The sequence below is a fragment of the Solea solea genome, chromosome 5 (genome assembly GCF_958295425.1).
Source record: "Solea solea chromosome 5, fSolSol10.1, whole genome shotgun sequence".
NCBI classification, from domain to species: domain Eukaryota; kingdom Metazoa; phylum Chordata; class Actinopteri; order Pleuronectiformes; family Soleidae; genus Solea; species Solea solea.
The window spans coordinates 5518376-5533094 of record NC_081138.1 but is presented as its reverse complement, the minus strand read 5'-3'; the positions used below and the strand labels follow the sequence as shown (position 1 = coordinate 5533094).

The 14719-nt window shown below is 41.5% G+C and overlaps 1 protein-coding gene across 1 annotated transcript; it reads right to left on the bottom strand.

The window, feature by feature from the left end:
• Nucleotides 1-637: 637 nt before the first annotated feature.
• On the bottom strand, nucleotides 638-14441 carry LOC131460027 (cytochrome P450 27C1). Its single transcript, XM_058630264.1, has 9 exons — nucleotides 13996-14441; nucleotides 12673-12863; nucleotides 10790-10989; nucleotides 10506-10715; nucleotides 9174-9337; nucleotides 3781-3947; nucleotides 3212-3290; nucleotides 2786-2989; nucleotides 638-1803 (listed from the first exon to the last, which is right to left on the bottom strand). The coding sequence occupies exons 1-9, from the start codon at nucleotides 14287-14289 to the stop codon at nucleotides 1678-1680; spliced, it is 1635 nt and encodes a 544-aa protein (XP_058486247.1). The 5' UTR covers nucleotides 14290-14441; the 3' UTR covers nucleotides 638-1677.
• Between the last annotated feature and the right edge of the window lie 278 nt (nucleotides 14442-14719).

Below are 14719 nucleotides of genomic sequence, written 5' to 3'. Positions count from 1 at the left end.
TTTAAAATGCATTCAAGCGCTTATAACTTGTAAATGTACTTGTGTAGTACACTGAGAAGAAGAAGCCTCTTGGATGAGAGGTAACATGTCTTCAAACCTAAATCAAGCAAGTCCAGATGCCCACAGCCAAGGTTTTCTCTGGTGGTACTTGGAGGAAAATCAGAAATACTGTTCTACTATATATATATCAGGGTATGTGATCGAAGTGTTTCATTGTTTTGTCAATTTACTTTTTTTGTTTTCACTGTATTGTTTAATTGTTATTTATTTCCTACCTGCTTGTTCCCTTTTCATTTGTTTCCTTTCATTCTTTCCTTTGTCTTAATGGATGTGTTGTTTGCTCACACTGGTGCCAGTAACTACTCTTTAATTCAATATTGTTTCATGACAATAAAACAACTGTTTTTTTGTTTTTTAAATCAAATATTTCTGTAATTTATTAGTATATATTAAGCATTTTTTCCCTACATGGCGTTGCATCTTCTTCCAATAATAATAATGATGATAATAATTATTTCCTGCAATGCCGCTCTCCACAGTTTGAAGCTCTGAATCACAGTTCTCGTTTTCTCCTTTTATAAGCACATGTTGTACCAAAGCTCCTATTTTAAAACAGATGGAGTTGCGATACACAAGCCAGATTTTTATAGAATCATTTATTACATTATATCCACAAAGATTTATTGTCCATCACTTTTTTGGACCAAACAGGGTCCTCACAAAGAAATGAGGTCAAAAATGGGCACAAGATACCATTTCTTTATTGCATACGGCAGTGCACTGTTGTACATTTACATCAATCACAAAATCTTAAAGCTCCCAAAAACCTTTTATCTTGCCATCCCCATTCAATTCCATTGCTCTGCATACGTGTGTTTATATACTACTTTACTTTATATACTACTGTTTAATACAGTAAAATCTGCAGATGAACACAACAGCAGACAAACGCTGAGATTTCCCCCTCTTACAATGTGATCCTTCTAATAATGGCACGATCTAACAACAACTTCCTCCTGCAACAATCTGTAACATACACTTTCCCTCTCAATAAACATCACTTGGACAATAAACGACAAAAATCACATAAACAGCATATACATATTTATATATGTATGTATGTATGTATATATATATATGCATAAATTTGTTCTTCCTACATTATGTTTCCTACATAAGATCATGCCCTCTAGTGGTTAAACATTATTCCTCAGTTAAATCAAATGATCAAAGAACATCACATATAGCTCATTATATACATACATTTTCAGTACATTCCTGGTATCCATTAACATAACCAGTGATTAGTTTGCTTAAAAGGAAACACTGTGATATTGTAGTAATGTGTAAAACAAACATCACTAATTAAAAGCATTGATTAGGATACAATTTTGTACATATTGTGGATTATAATTCATTTTTACAGTCACTACTTTGAATAAGATGAAGGGTGAGTACAATTTATAAGTATAAACAACAGTTTTAAACATTATATTATAGGTCCAGTACTTTTTTTTTGTGTATTCCTCACACACAGGAGGTCCGACACATTTCTTTGCCTGAGTAAAACCTCAGTCTGAGCTTGGTATTTCAAATCTAACAGCGTAGAGGGTTTGCTAAAAGCACCACCTTCCCCCCAGCATTTAAAATGAGTGTTGTAAACCTTCAGGTGAGGAATCAGCTTCTTGTTTCCCTGTCGGTGAACTGCAGGTGAATCGGGGCAGCAGGACAGAGGAGGCCATGGGTTTTCGCCTTGACATCAGTCGTGAGAGGAGACACTCCGATGTGAAACCTTTGAATGAGCTGCACAAAAAAAAAACAGAACTATAAATCATATTTATAGGACTTGGGCACTTTTATTAAGTAATAGTTAAAATGTTATTTCATGCTACAGCAGCGTAAGTAGCACCCAGCTTCACCCGCCCGCTTTTCTCTCTCTTCCCGTCATTTGCACGGACACACACACACACATTGACATCAGACATATTTGTACAATCAGACTCATTAAAAACATCATTTCTTTATTGCAAACAGTCATGACATCAGTGTGTATTGGAATACAGGGCGGGGGAGGCCAGATCTGATTTCACGGGGTCTCATCCAAGACGTATTTTAATGCCAAGTGTGAATAGTTGTTTTGATGTCAGCATGCAATCGGATCTTTGAGGATGGATGTTAAAACCAGGTCTGAACGCGGCCCCAATATTACCGTCATCTAAGAGGTCGTGTTTTCACCCACATTTGGTTTCTTTGTAGCAGGATTATGAGAAAACTACTGGACAGATTTGCAAAAAAAAAAAGGAGGAACCCATTAAATGAAGCGGATCGGTATTGAAGGGCAGAGCCATGAGTTGGCTTAGTTAAAAGCAGGGTTCAAATTACGGGGGAGCGAAGAGGAGCTCGGCTGCCCTTGAATAGGACACACACTCCCCTGAAAAGCCTTCTTTGAGAAATTGGGGGGGGGAGCTCTGAAGCATCATGTTTGTGTCACATGTTGCAGACTTCTGTACGATCAGGTTCCTGTGTTTATTCGCTCATTAAATACCAATTTATGAATGATAAAGCCCTGGGTCAGGCGTCTATCATACCATTTTACTGTGGTACCCCAAGGGAAGGGTTTTGTAAAGTACAGTACTTTATTTATTTATTTATTTATTTATTTTTGCATTCTTTTATATATATATATACGGTATATATATATATATATATATATATATATATAAAAGAATGCATTTATGGACAAACTTTGAACGTGTGCGTTCCAAGGAGTGGATTAAGCCCTTACCCTTGTGAGAGCGAGATGCATCTCTAATTCTGCTATTCTCCTGCCGATGCAGCTCCGGATGCCGTAGCCAAAGGGAATGGAGCCAAAGTTGTCGACTCGGTCTGTGGAATCTTTCCGTATCCAGCGCTTCGGACAGAAGTCTGAGGAGTCGGGGAAGTTCTCTTCGTCCAGAGATGTGGAGTAGTGACACAGGGCCAGCTGAGTCTACACAGAAAACGGACCGCATATTTTCAGTGGTGTAATGAAAACATCTGGGCTATTGTACAAGCAGCTGTACAAAGAGGCAAATGTATGAGTAATGCTCAGATCACGTTACATCGAGTTCCACTGTAATGTTTTTTGGCTCGCTCTTACAGTAACACTTATTCTCCAGCACATGCACACTGCACAATAGACTCGCATCTATTAGGTCTCTATCAGTCTTACCCCTTTGGGGATGAAGTATCCACCCACCACCAAGTCATCCTGGGTAATCCTTCCGTTGCCTGGGAGAACTGGAAAAAGCCTGCTCCCAAGGAGGGGTGCACAAAGACTGTTATTCAACAGCGCTACACGTTGATTTTCTCACAAAGATTAATTCAAAGAGAACGGATAGTGTGGATAGATAACAACCGGACTAAAGACGGAAAAAAGACATGTCTTAACATAAAGAATGAAACTTTCCACTAACAAGAGAGTACACATAAGCAAAAAAAAAACCCTAATCTAATCTGTGTCTTGATCACCAACACAATCTAATAATTCATTCGTTTGAGCTATAATTTACATCCCCAGAAATGTATCCTACAGAGCCACATATTTGATTTGGCAGAGATTTTATGCCGGATGCCCTTCCTGTCACAACCCCTTCCATTTACCCCACCCCCACGCTCAGGGGTATCCTAGCCCTGGACCTGGCAGAGATTCGACCACTCCTCCGATTACAAGCCCAATTCCTATCCACTCAGTCCTAAAAAAAAATGACATCATCAAGCTTGAAAAGTGAGTTTATGAACCTGAGAGTTTCTTTGACCAGTCCTCTGATGAGGGGCAGACGGGGAATATCATCAGCTGTGGCGACTGTTCTGGGTCCCAGAGCCGATGTCACTTCTGCGAAGATCTGCTCCTGTACCTGAGGGTGTCGTGCCAACAGGTAGCTGGCCCACGAAAGAGTGAAGGATGTCTGGGGGGACAGAATGAAGGTGTTGTTGGACAACAGTACAGGATTAGTAGAGTGTTCTTTAGCTTTTCCAGAGAATCTTTTTTTTTTGGAGTTATTATGATGTTGCATAAGTGTTGGAAACAGTGAGGGGGGGGTTCCACACACTCACGTCCCCTCTACTATAGATGCTATCTCAGCCTTTAAGTCACTCAGTCCTCCTTCGTTCCAACTGAACTGTATCTTGATGGAATCCACTCAGTCGTGCCACACTTAACAGCATTACAGCACTGATTTGGATTTGAGTTTAAAGCAATCCTTTATTAGCAATAAAGGAAACACACAGGAATAATTCCTCCCTCCCACCCTCCCTCACCTCCCTCTACAATGGGTTCCTTCTCCTAACACGTTTAGGTTTTCCTTTTCTCATCACACACACACACCCTGATCTTTTCTCCTCCATTTCAACCACTGAATCACTCTTGGCACTGGGATAAAGTGACTGAGGGGGGCTGTAAAAATATCCCAACAGGGAATTTTGGGATCAAATTGAGCTTGTTATCTCTGTGTTTCTCAGTATAGCTGTGTTTAAATATCCTGCAAGCAAGGCGGCCGCAAACAGGCTGGTTTACAGAAGTGACTTCTACTGTGCAAAAAAAAACAACAACCCCAGGCCTTCAGCTCTTTGGCAGAGCCTGTTTCCAGATGAAGGACACAGCATACAAATAATGTTACATCGATTCTCTTCATGAAGACCCAACAGCAATCCATCACGAGTTAGAAGCTGTGGCATTTTATGTTTAAAAACAATAGGCTACGAGTTTAAAATGAGTACACTGATTAACCACAGCACCGAAACACATAGAACAACATTTGAATGTGATAAAATCAGCAGTGAAATGATGGAAACAGCTGGAGTTTGCATTGAAATTGTCTCCCTTTCGCTCTCGGTTGACTGTCTCTTTCCCTCCCTGGGCTGAGAATTTGATTTACATCAAGAGGTGTAAAGGTAGAAAGAAACTAATCTAAGAGGCGATGTTTGTGTCAGCCCGTCTCCATTTTCTGGAAAAATGCTATTATTTGTTGAATTTTTCCATGAATTTCTTTGCAGATATTCGATATGTCGATATATCGAGAGTGCTTGGGCCAATAAGTGACATAGATATCGATGCCAGCATACATACATACACACATACAGTGTATATACGGTATATACTATGTATATATATATATATATCTATATATATATACATATATATATTTGCCGATATCTGGTAAGAATTCAAATTAGTCTTAATTATCTTAATCTTTTCACACACACTAATTAGTGAAAGGGAATTTGACCAGTGCATTCAATACACCCTTTTTAGACACCAGTAGTGTGTGCAGGATAGCCCAGACACACCCAACTCTTGATTTGAACCGGCAACCCACCGGTTACAAGCCCAATTCCGTTACTCTTGGCCACAGCAGCCCAATTATACATTTACCAATAATACAATACAATACAGCCCAATAATACAATTTAAAGCCTGTGCATCCACAGTGTTTGGTACCATCACACTGAAAAGACCCCAGAGGTCATTCTGGGGTCAGTGCACTAACTAATGATTAATCCAAAAAAAAAAAAAAGGAGTATGTACCCTTATTCAACCTCCACCTCCCTCTTCCCACACCCATTCTCAGCCTCTGCCTTCCACTCCATCATCACCCTCGCCCCATCTAATCGTCTTGCTCTTAATCAACCCCAGCTGGCACAGATGCTGGCAGCACCTGAGACAAAGTCTGAGAGGAATCATATGACAAAAGCTCATCCAGGCACAGCTCCGTGGACTAGGCCTCTCCCCCACGTCGTGTCTAGTTTTTTTTTCTAACATCCATTGTACACCGTTACCCCCTCCCCGTCTCACCTCTGTCCACTCTGTGCTATAACTCTGGAAGTGGCTAACATGTCTTGACAGCTCTTGTGTGCACAGAGCGGAGGGGAAAACACCAAGGGGTCAGGTAATGACTCGGCTCCTTCCACCCCCTGCCAGGACATGGCTGTTGCAACAAGTTCAACGAAAACACACACACCCTTTTATCCCGTGGCCCCCGGGCTGAGCACAAAACAATCCACGCCCATAATTCTTATTAATCTGACAGTACCCCAAACGAATTAGGCAGTAATTGTGCACATGTGGACACAGTGTACACACAGATGCGGAGACACGCAAGCTTAAGCCAGACAAATGAGATGCTGTTTGGAAAATCCTCCTTTTGTCTCTGAAATGCTGTCATCTCTCTTGTGTCGCTTGTTTCATGGCTGATGAGCCAACGTCCTGAGTCTGAATCTGAACCAGGAGGATCTTTGCTGTTGTCATTTACTCCCTTTTACTCCCTTCCAATGTCTAGAATTATTAAATGTTAATAAATAAATACCCAAGGTAGTAACATGTTCTCGCCATGTGAGCTCTCTGGGTTCTCCGCCGGCAACTGGACACTCGCAAAGAAATGAAGAAAATACTCACATTTAAGAAGCTTAAACAATCGGAAATCTTGTTTTTCCGAAGATCTTGATTATTCGATTATATCGATTAATGATCTATTCATCGATTCATCGTTTCAACAGTGTGAATGTGAGAGTGAATGGTTGTTAGTGCCTGGATATTTGCCCTGGGATGGGACTGGTGACCCGTCCAGGGCGTAACCCCGCCTCAGCAGGGATTGGCTCCAGCCCCCCCGCACGACCCTCATGTGGAGGATAAAGCAATAGAAAATTAATGAATTCCCTCAAAAATTTTACTTAAGCACCTAGTTAATGTGCTAGGTGTCAACCTAGTTAAAAGTCAACCTAGTTAAAATTGACTTTTTGAAGTCAGAGTTGGAGAGTAAAAAAATTTAAACCAGGAACATTTTTTTTCTTCATGGTTCAGAGCTGGATCAAGATCTGGACTTTGACCAAACTATACAGTAACATAGACCAATATGAGGTAGTAATACGTTATTATTTTTTCAGAGCAATGGTGACATTTAGTAATTCAAAGAAACGGATTGGATTATTGATTGGATAGATGCTTTTAACTCCGCCCACCCCTGTTCTACTGCTGTATAAACTGAAACGCTCCAGGTCTTATAGTATTGCATGACAGAGCCCATTTTCAGCTTGAAAGACGCAGCATATAAATAATGTATGTTATTAAAGACCAAAAAAGAGGCAGAATAATAACAAAACCCACAAAGTTACACATTGCAGCTTTAACCGGTATTATTATTTACCTAAATCTAATAATTTCCTTCTTCTAAATTCTGAACATTTTATCAAAAGCCTTCCTTTACTTTCCGGAGAAACATTAAAAAAAAAAACATCACCTCGGTAACAATAAAACACAGAAGAAGAAAAAGACAAAGCCTCGTTGTAGAGATCTATCAGACAAAGACAGATGACGAGAAACTGAATATGAGTGAGAACAAGACTGCCAGTGGGATACTGTAATCTCACAATTCACTGCTCTGACCTGAAGCTGGCACAGCTTCACACGCATGCATGTGGCGCCAGAAGCCCAACCCTCGAAACCCAACACTGACTCAGACACACACACAGACGGAGACACACACGTGCGACTCCAAACCACCCCAGCCACACTCAGTGCACCCACACACACACCACCCAGGTCCCTGCATCCTTTAACAATTCAACACCAGCCTCTCAAATATTTCAGTGGGTCAGTCGGTTCAAAAAGCAGAGCCGTAAGTTACCGAGCACAAATATGCATCGCTGTAGTTAGTTGGGAAACTTATGAGGTTCGCTGGAAGATATGTACGGCAGAGTTATGCAATTTGATGCTTGATGTGGAAGACAATGGGCTGTCAAGACTGACAGTTACATGGGATAAAGAAATAACTTGGCTCTTGGTGCAGAGATGTGTGTACATTCTTCTCCATTATAAGTTTCATGAAGCGTTTCTTTTCTTCGATGTGAAGCTCAACATTTGCAAGTTCAGAGAGAATTACACACAATTTAGAACAAATGTACAAATAATTAAAGTGAATGAATATCATCTTGAGCTATATCTTGTCCATATAATTGACGCAAAGAACCATGTGAGAAGAAAAGAGGAATTCTTTGGTGTGTTGTTTGAATTATGGACAAAAAAAAAGTAGCTGTCTTTAAAAGGGATAGTTCAGGTATTGACATTTTGGTAACGCTTTAGATTAGGGAACACATATTCGAGATTAACTAGGTGCTTACTAACATGCATATAAGTAGCATACCAGACCTTTATTAGTAATTATTAAGCACGTATTAACACCTTAATCAGGAAAAATCTTAATTCACGTCGTAATAGAGGTAGAATAAGGTTCTGTAGAATAAGCCTTTTGCAGCTGGAAGCTGAGCCGCTCACTCCCAGTAGCCAAGTCCATGTCGAAATAATCTGCAATTTTGCATCACTACACAGAGGAGTTGTTGATCCACTGCAGCCTCCATCAGTAAATGATTTGTATTTATATTTATATAGTGCTTTTCTAGTCTTGATGACCACTCAAAGCTGCTTTACTCATTTGCATTTTCGGGAGAAACATGGGGTTCAGTGTCTTGCCCAAGGACACATCGGCATATACACTAGTGGAGCCTGGAATCTAAAGAGCCTGGAATCTGAAAGCCGACTCGCGCTACCACTGAGCCACCATTGCTGCCAGACTGGTTCACAGAAATGGCAGCATCCAGCGAAGTCAGTGTTTATATGTGTCAATACCTCATTCAACTACACAGAACTGTCCCTTTAATGTATGGTTTGTTTGTTTTTTTATGAAAAAAGAGACTTTTTAAATTTGTGTCATTTATTATTGTCAGTTATTAATACTTGATTTTGTTTTGTTTATGTGTCAATACGTCATTCAACTGCACTTAAAAAAACAGAACTGTCCCTTTAATGTATGGTTTGTTTTTTTATGAAAAAATTACTTTTTAAATTTGTGTCATTTATCATTGTCAGTTATTAATACTTGATTTTGTTTTGTTTATGTGTCAATACGTCATTCAACTGCACTTAAAAAAAACAGAACTGTCCCTTTAATGTATGGTTTGTTTGTTTTTTTATGAAAAAATATACTTATTATTGTCAGTTATTAATACTTGATTTTTTTTGTTTATTTTTACTCAAGGGTTCATTTTAATGTTCTGCTCATACAAGTTTTATGGAAAGATGTTTACTTTTTGCAAAAGAATGAAAGTATCTAACTAAAAACAAACTAAACAGGCATATGTACCGTGTCGACGCCGGCCAATAGCATCTCCGTAATGTTGGCGTAGATTTCCTCCAGGTTCATCTCCCTGGTGACGAGCATGTGCGTGAGCAGTCCCCCCTTCACCTCCTCTTCCTGCTCCATCTGGGCTTTTATATCACTGAGCCTCTTATCAACGTGAATATGCGCTGGAATGGATGAATGGACAGTGGGAAGGCCGGGTTTGTTGAGACAAGGCGAGGAGAGAAGGGGAGATGAAGCGGTGAAGAAAGGGAAAGAGGAGAGCAGGTTATGCAACATAGGGACCCCACACTCCCACAGCCCCACAGCACAGCAGTCCAGATTTATATGCAAATCAACATTCCTTTCTATCAAAGCCAGACAATTTGTCCCCCCCCCATAAGTTTAAGATCTGTGTTTTATTGGTGAGCAGTTCAAAAAAGTACTATCTAACATATTTACACACTGAAGTAATCCTGAAATGATTATGCATGCTTTTTTAAGAGGATTAAAGATCTGGTATCAGCTTGTTGGAATGGATCCAGCCCTTCTGAAAAAGATTACATTAATTACTCCACTCATGTTGTTGTTTTTTCAATAAATCCACTAAGGGCCACTCGGGTAAAATGGACAGGAAATCTTAAAAGTCTTAAAATAGTTTCTTTTGTAAGAGGACAGTACTGCACTCCCGAGTCTGGAGTGGAACTTTGCAAGGCTGGTAGCCTTTTCCACCGTTTTCTCTTTACGGAGCTCCCCTTCAGCTTCAGAGTACAGATTTCTATGACACCGGTCCAATGTTTACTCATGCGTAACCCCCCCCACTCGGTCCGACCGTCTTTCCTCTTCCTTGCTTCCTCAGGCAATGGTTTTCTGAACGTCTAAAATAACACTATCTTTGCCTTGATCTTATAGCCGGTACTCGTGTGTGTGTGTGTGTGTGTGTAGTACTGTGAAGCAATTTGTGTTTCTTTCGAGACTAAAGACTTTGCGAGACCTCCTGATTGTGAGGACCGAGGGGGTCCACAATAAACCCCTGTTGTGAAGCCATAAGATTTGTATTTTTTTGAAACACAGATTTAAGATAAGTGCTGTATTGCAAGACAGTCATTAGATTAGATTAGTGCAGGATTTCTCTATTTATTCACAACACAGAGAACAAAGTGCATAAAGTCTGTGCAAGTGAAACTGGCGGGGACTGTTTACTTTAGAGCGCCTTCATTTGTCACGTAAAATATTGATATTTTGCCCTTGGGTATCGATAATCGGATCGCACGAGGAAGGACGACGACATACTTCCAGGTAAGACTCATAACATACAAAATGATAACATGCTAAAAAGGTATGGTTGCCACGTACTGAATTTGAAGAGGCCATCCCAAGAGTTACAGAATTCCAGCCACGGTTTGGGAATAACAGGTCGGAGCCATTTGGGGATGGCTCCGGCATACATCGTCGTCTTGAAGGAGCTGAACATGAGGTGCAAAGCCGTGATGTAATCTTGGGTTTCCCGGGGGACTTCGTTTTCTAAACAGCCCAGTCTGCACTCATATAAAATGGCTGACACACCTGTGAAGACAAAGAGGAAGGTGAGACTTGGCTAGCATCGTCCGCGAGCCTCCCTTCGCAGGATCTTTACGAACCTTCCATGGCGTATTTGAAGAAGAGGTCGTTCACATTGAGGACGGTCGCTCCGTCGGACTCCCGGCTGCGCAGGGTGCAAACTCTCTTGATCAGGTCGTCGACCACTTTGTTCACGTCATCGGAGAAGGCGGCCACGTCGCGGGGACGCATGATGAGCTGCCTGAGCACGCCCCGCATCTTCAGCCACTGCTCTCCCTCCCTGGACAATAGGACACAAAGGGAGTTGTTGTTACATTTCCATGTGTTTCCTTCATCAAAGGCCCACCCAAATTCACACCTGGAATTAACATCCGGTGATTCAATCACATGGGGACAGGACTGTTCACACCTGGTATTTAAATGCATGCGTCTCCTGTGACATGATCCAATTTTATTAATCCCCTTAGGGAAAGTATTCCTCTGCATTTGACCCATCCTAGAGCAGGAGAAGTGGGATGCCACACTGAGTAGCGCCCAGGGAACATTGGGGGTTGGGTACCTTGCTCAGGGGTACCCCAGCCCATTTTGGCCGGGTGGGGATTTGAACCGGCGCCCCTCTGGTTACAAGCCTAGCTCCCTTTCCACTTGGCCACGGGCTGCCAATCAGTAAAGCATCTTCAACTATAGTTTGACAATAACGCCGTGTCTGCTTTCAGTGTGCGTCCCCATAACGTAACGGATTACATTTTATGGTGCAGACGTGTTTTAAGATTAAAGTTAGGGGTGAAGGTTAGGCCTGTCGTGCTCCGCCTGCACTTCCTCTTTTGCCTCCTGCATGCAATCACCTCACCTGCATTGGGAGGACAGCACTTCTTACGCTCTGGGTCTGCAGTCGCTCGTCGCCAGATGGTTACAGTCTACTCAACGGTGACATCGCGGCCCTCCCGAGTTTTACTCTTCAGTGTCTTCCTGTTGTTGTTAGTGTTTTAGCCAGTGAACTAACTCCTATGTCTTGGTTAAGGTTAGAGTGAGTCTAATGCAAGTCAATGTATTGTCCTCTGAAGTCAGCCAATTCGTTTTAATTATAAGAAAAAATAAGTAGTATTTCAACGCCGTGGTGGTGGAGTGCTGATTAGTGTCAAAATAAAAATGCCGCAGATCAGATGACGTCAGCTGAGGAGGCGGTCTCTAATCTGTCCTGGGTTCATGTGTGCTCAGAGATGTGGCCCCATGTGTCCTCACGTCACATCAGACCTGACATTTCTTTCCTCAGTGATCCAGTCACGTGTGCATAGCCTTAAATATGCTCGACATTAAAACACATTCTGGATGCGGCTCCTGTGACCACGTATGACTTTTTTTTGAATACACACTGACGTCATATGTTGTTTGCCAGAACAAAGTGATGTTTTTCACAAGTCTTAAAATAAGAAGTGTTCTCTGATGACGCTCAAGTAGTAGATAAAAAAGAAACAGGGGGACTAAAGTGAATCAAACCTTTACTCACACTGCTGTAACATGAAAAATCATTAGAGCTATATTACAATTACTGTCAATATTATGGCTGATTAGTGAATGATTGTGTTCCTGCAAGCACGGGAATGTGAACGTATTTATCCTCGAATGGCCTTCGAATGTGTGACTGGATAAACTGGAAGTGTTAACACCTTAGCTTAGTGTGATCGCCCCTGTGATCAAATCACCCAGGATTAGTACTGGGTGATCTAAAACTGTGCATTCAAAGACGTATAGATAAAATATTCTAGTTTTAATGAAGGACGATTGCAGTTAAGCTGTTGAAGAACAGTTCAATATTTCAGAAATGATAGATACAAACTCCAACTATTGGGGAGTGAGTTTTTTTTAGCAGTGCTCCTCAACATATGTGAAAACAATCGTGATCACCCTGTCAACCCCAAACTCATTTATTCCATTCAGATCAGAGGTTGAAGGAAAGACTCACGCTGAGATGAGACCGGTGGACCGGCCTCTCATGTCTCTGTACTCCTTCCACGACTCCATGTTGGCCCTCTGGGGAGCCGTGCCCTCGGCCCTCAGCACCTCGGCCACCAGGTCGTGATCCGCGATCGAGACCACCAGCTGGGGTCCGAAGCGGGACTTAAAGATCTTCCCATACTTCTTCCTGTGTTCGTTCTGGAAAGACAAAGAATGGATTGCACGTCATAACTAAAATGTGGATTTGTGTGGTTGAGTCAGTGCTAAGAAACGCAAAGTTGTTATTAATCTCTAAATAAATACTAATTACATCAATTTTGATCAGATTTTGACTGACACATTTTTTTTAATGAAGCTTAGTTTAGCAGAATAGCATTAATAGCAATTGTCCCTCCATCTCCAGCAAAACCTGTCTGTAATGATGACACTGTATTTGCCAATGAACACGGATTACTAATTGCATGGTAAATGGCCTGTATTCATATAGCACTTTTCTAGTCCTGATGACCACATGAAGCTGATTTACACTACAGTTTCACCCATTCATTCAACACACCTACAGCCGGGAATTGAATCCACAACTTTTCAGTCGCCAGACGAGTCACTCTCCCACTGAGGATGTGCCACAATCCCTGTCTAAATTTAACCCCCGGTCATGACTTTTCAAATTACATTAAAGGAAATGTCTTAACAATATTAAACATGTGTTGCTAGGCGACTTATTTCTACAACAATTTCAGTATGGACTAAGAAGCAACTTAACGTGATTGAAAAATTTGACTTGGAAACTGTAAAGGAATATCAAACAATATAGAGCAATTCATTATATTAAAGACACTGGATACTGATACAATCATTTTAGACCATTGAAACAATGGTGTTTCAAGCTGTTTCAAAGACATAATTATCTTTTCTGTGTAAAACATTACTTTAACAGCACATTACATGCAAATGCTGTTGCTGATTTGTATTTACACTATTACAGCCTGTGCATAGAAAAGCAAATAACAAATAAACTTTGAGATTCACACGATTCGATGAAGGATTCAGGCAACAAAACACCAAAACAAGATTGACTTCTGCATCTTGTGAGTGAACAAACTATCTTAATGTTTCTTAATGTTAAAAGTAATGATTAATTAATGAAGATGAAAAAGGAAGAGACCTCTGGTGCGCTTTTACGCAACAGTCTGTGCCATTTTACGCATAGGCGGCACATTTGGAGGACGCAGTGAATACGCGTTCTTTTTTTCAGTGGATCAGTGGATCAAACGCATGAAGAACATTTGAACAACCACAAATATAGAAAAGCATGCGTGAATATCTGAACCTGAATTTCATGAATTCTGCTGAAGCCGTCTCTCCAGAAGAACTCGACCAGGTTGGAGAAGGTGCTCGGTCCCGGCATCTCCTTCAGGCTCTTGATCCTCCTCGTCCCGCCGACATCCGCCGGTGTGATCAGTCTCTGGGGCATGGCCTCTTCTCCGGTCGCGCTGATCTCCAAAGCCTCGCTGGTCGCTGACTTGTGTAAGTGGCGTAAAATGACGGAGGAGAGCTGCTTGTGGAGCCGGTCTCCCTGAAGATTCCTCCAGCATGAGGCAGTCAAATGATTCACCAATGCCATTATTTTTTAACAGCAGTGAGTGAAAACAAAAACAACAACAAAGTGTGACTGAGAAAAAAACAAACCGTGTAAGTTCACAGCTGCAGATGCATGAACCAAACTTGCACGTGCGCTTACAGTGAGTCACTCAGTCCTCTCTGTGCGGTAATACAATGTTAGTAAGGCTTTTTATTCAGGAGCGTTTTTGAAGCAGTGGCAGAATTGGAAGACGATTGGACAGTCGCTCAAACGGAGGGGAGGGGGTGGGACGGCAGTGGGCGTGTCCCTCCCCAAACATCCTGGGTTCGTTGCTTCTTTTTTTTTTGTGTCGTTTTATAAAAGCTGACTTCAGGACAACGTGCACGTGCTGCAAAGCAGTTACATCACATCACCGATCAATCAAGTCCACACACACACACACACACACACTGGGCTGCTTATGATAAAAGTG

Bases quoted from the DNA above. Each gene is read 5' to 3' on its own strand.
- LOC131460027 (XM_058630264.1), bottom strand. From the start codon at position 14,289: ATGGCATTGGTGAATCATTTGACTGCCTCATGCTGGAGGAATCTTCAG. The intron at 10,990-12,672 runs GTGAGTCTTTCC...CCTATTGTCCAG, and splicing joins TCCACCGGTCTCATCTCAGC to GGAGGGAGAGCAGTGGCTGA. The intron at 3,291-3,780 runs GTTCATAAACTC...CCTTGGGAGCAG, and splicing joins CTGGTCAAAGAAACTCTCAG to GCTTTTTCCAGTTCTCCCAG.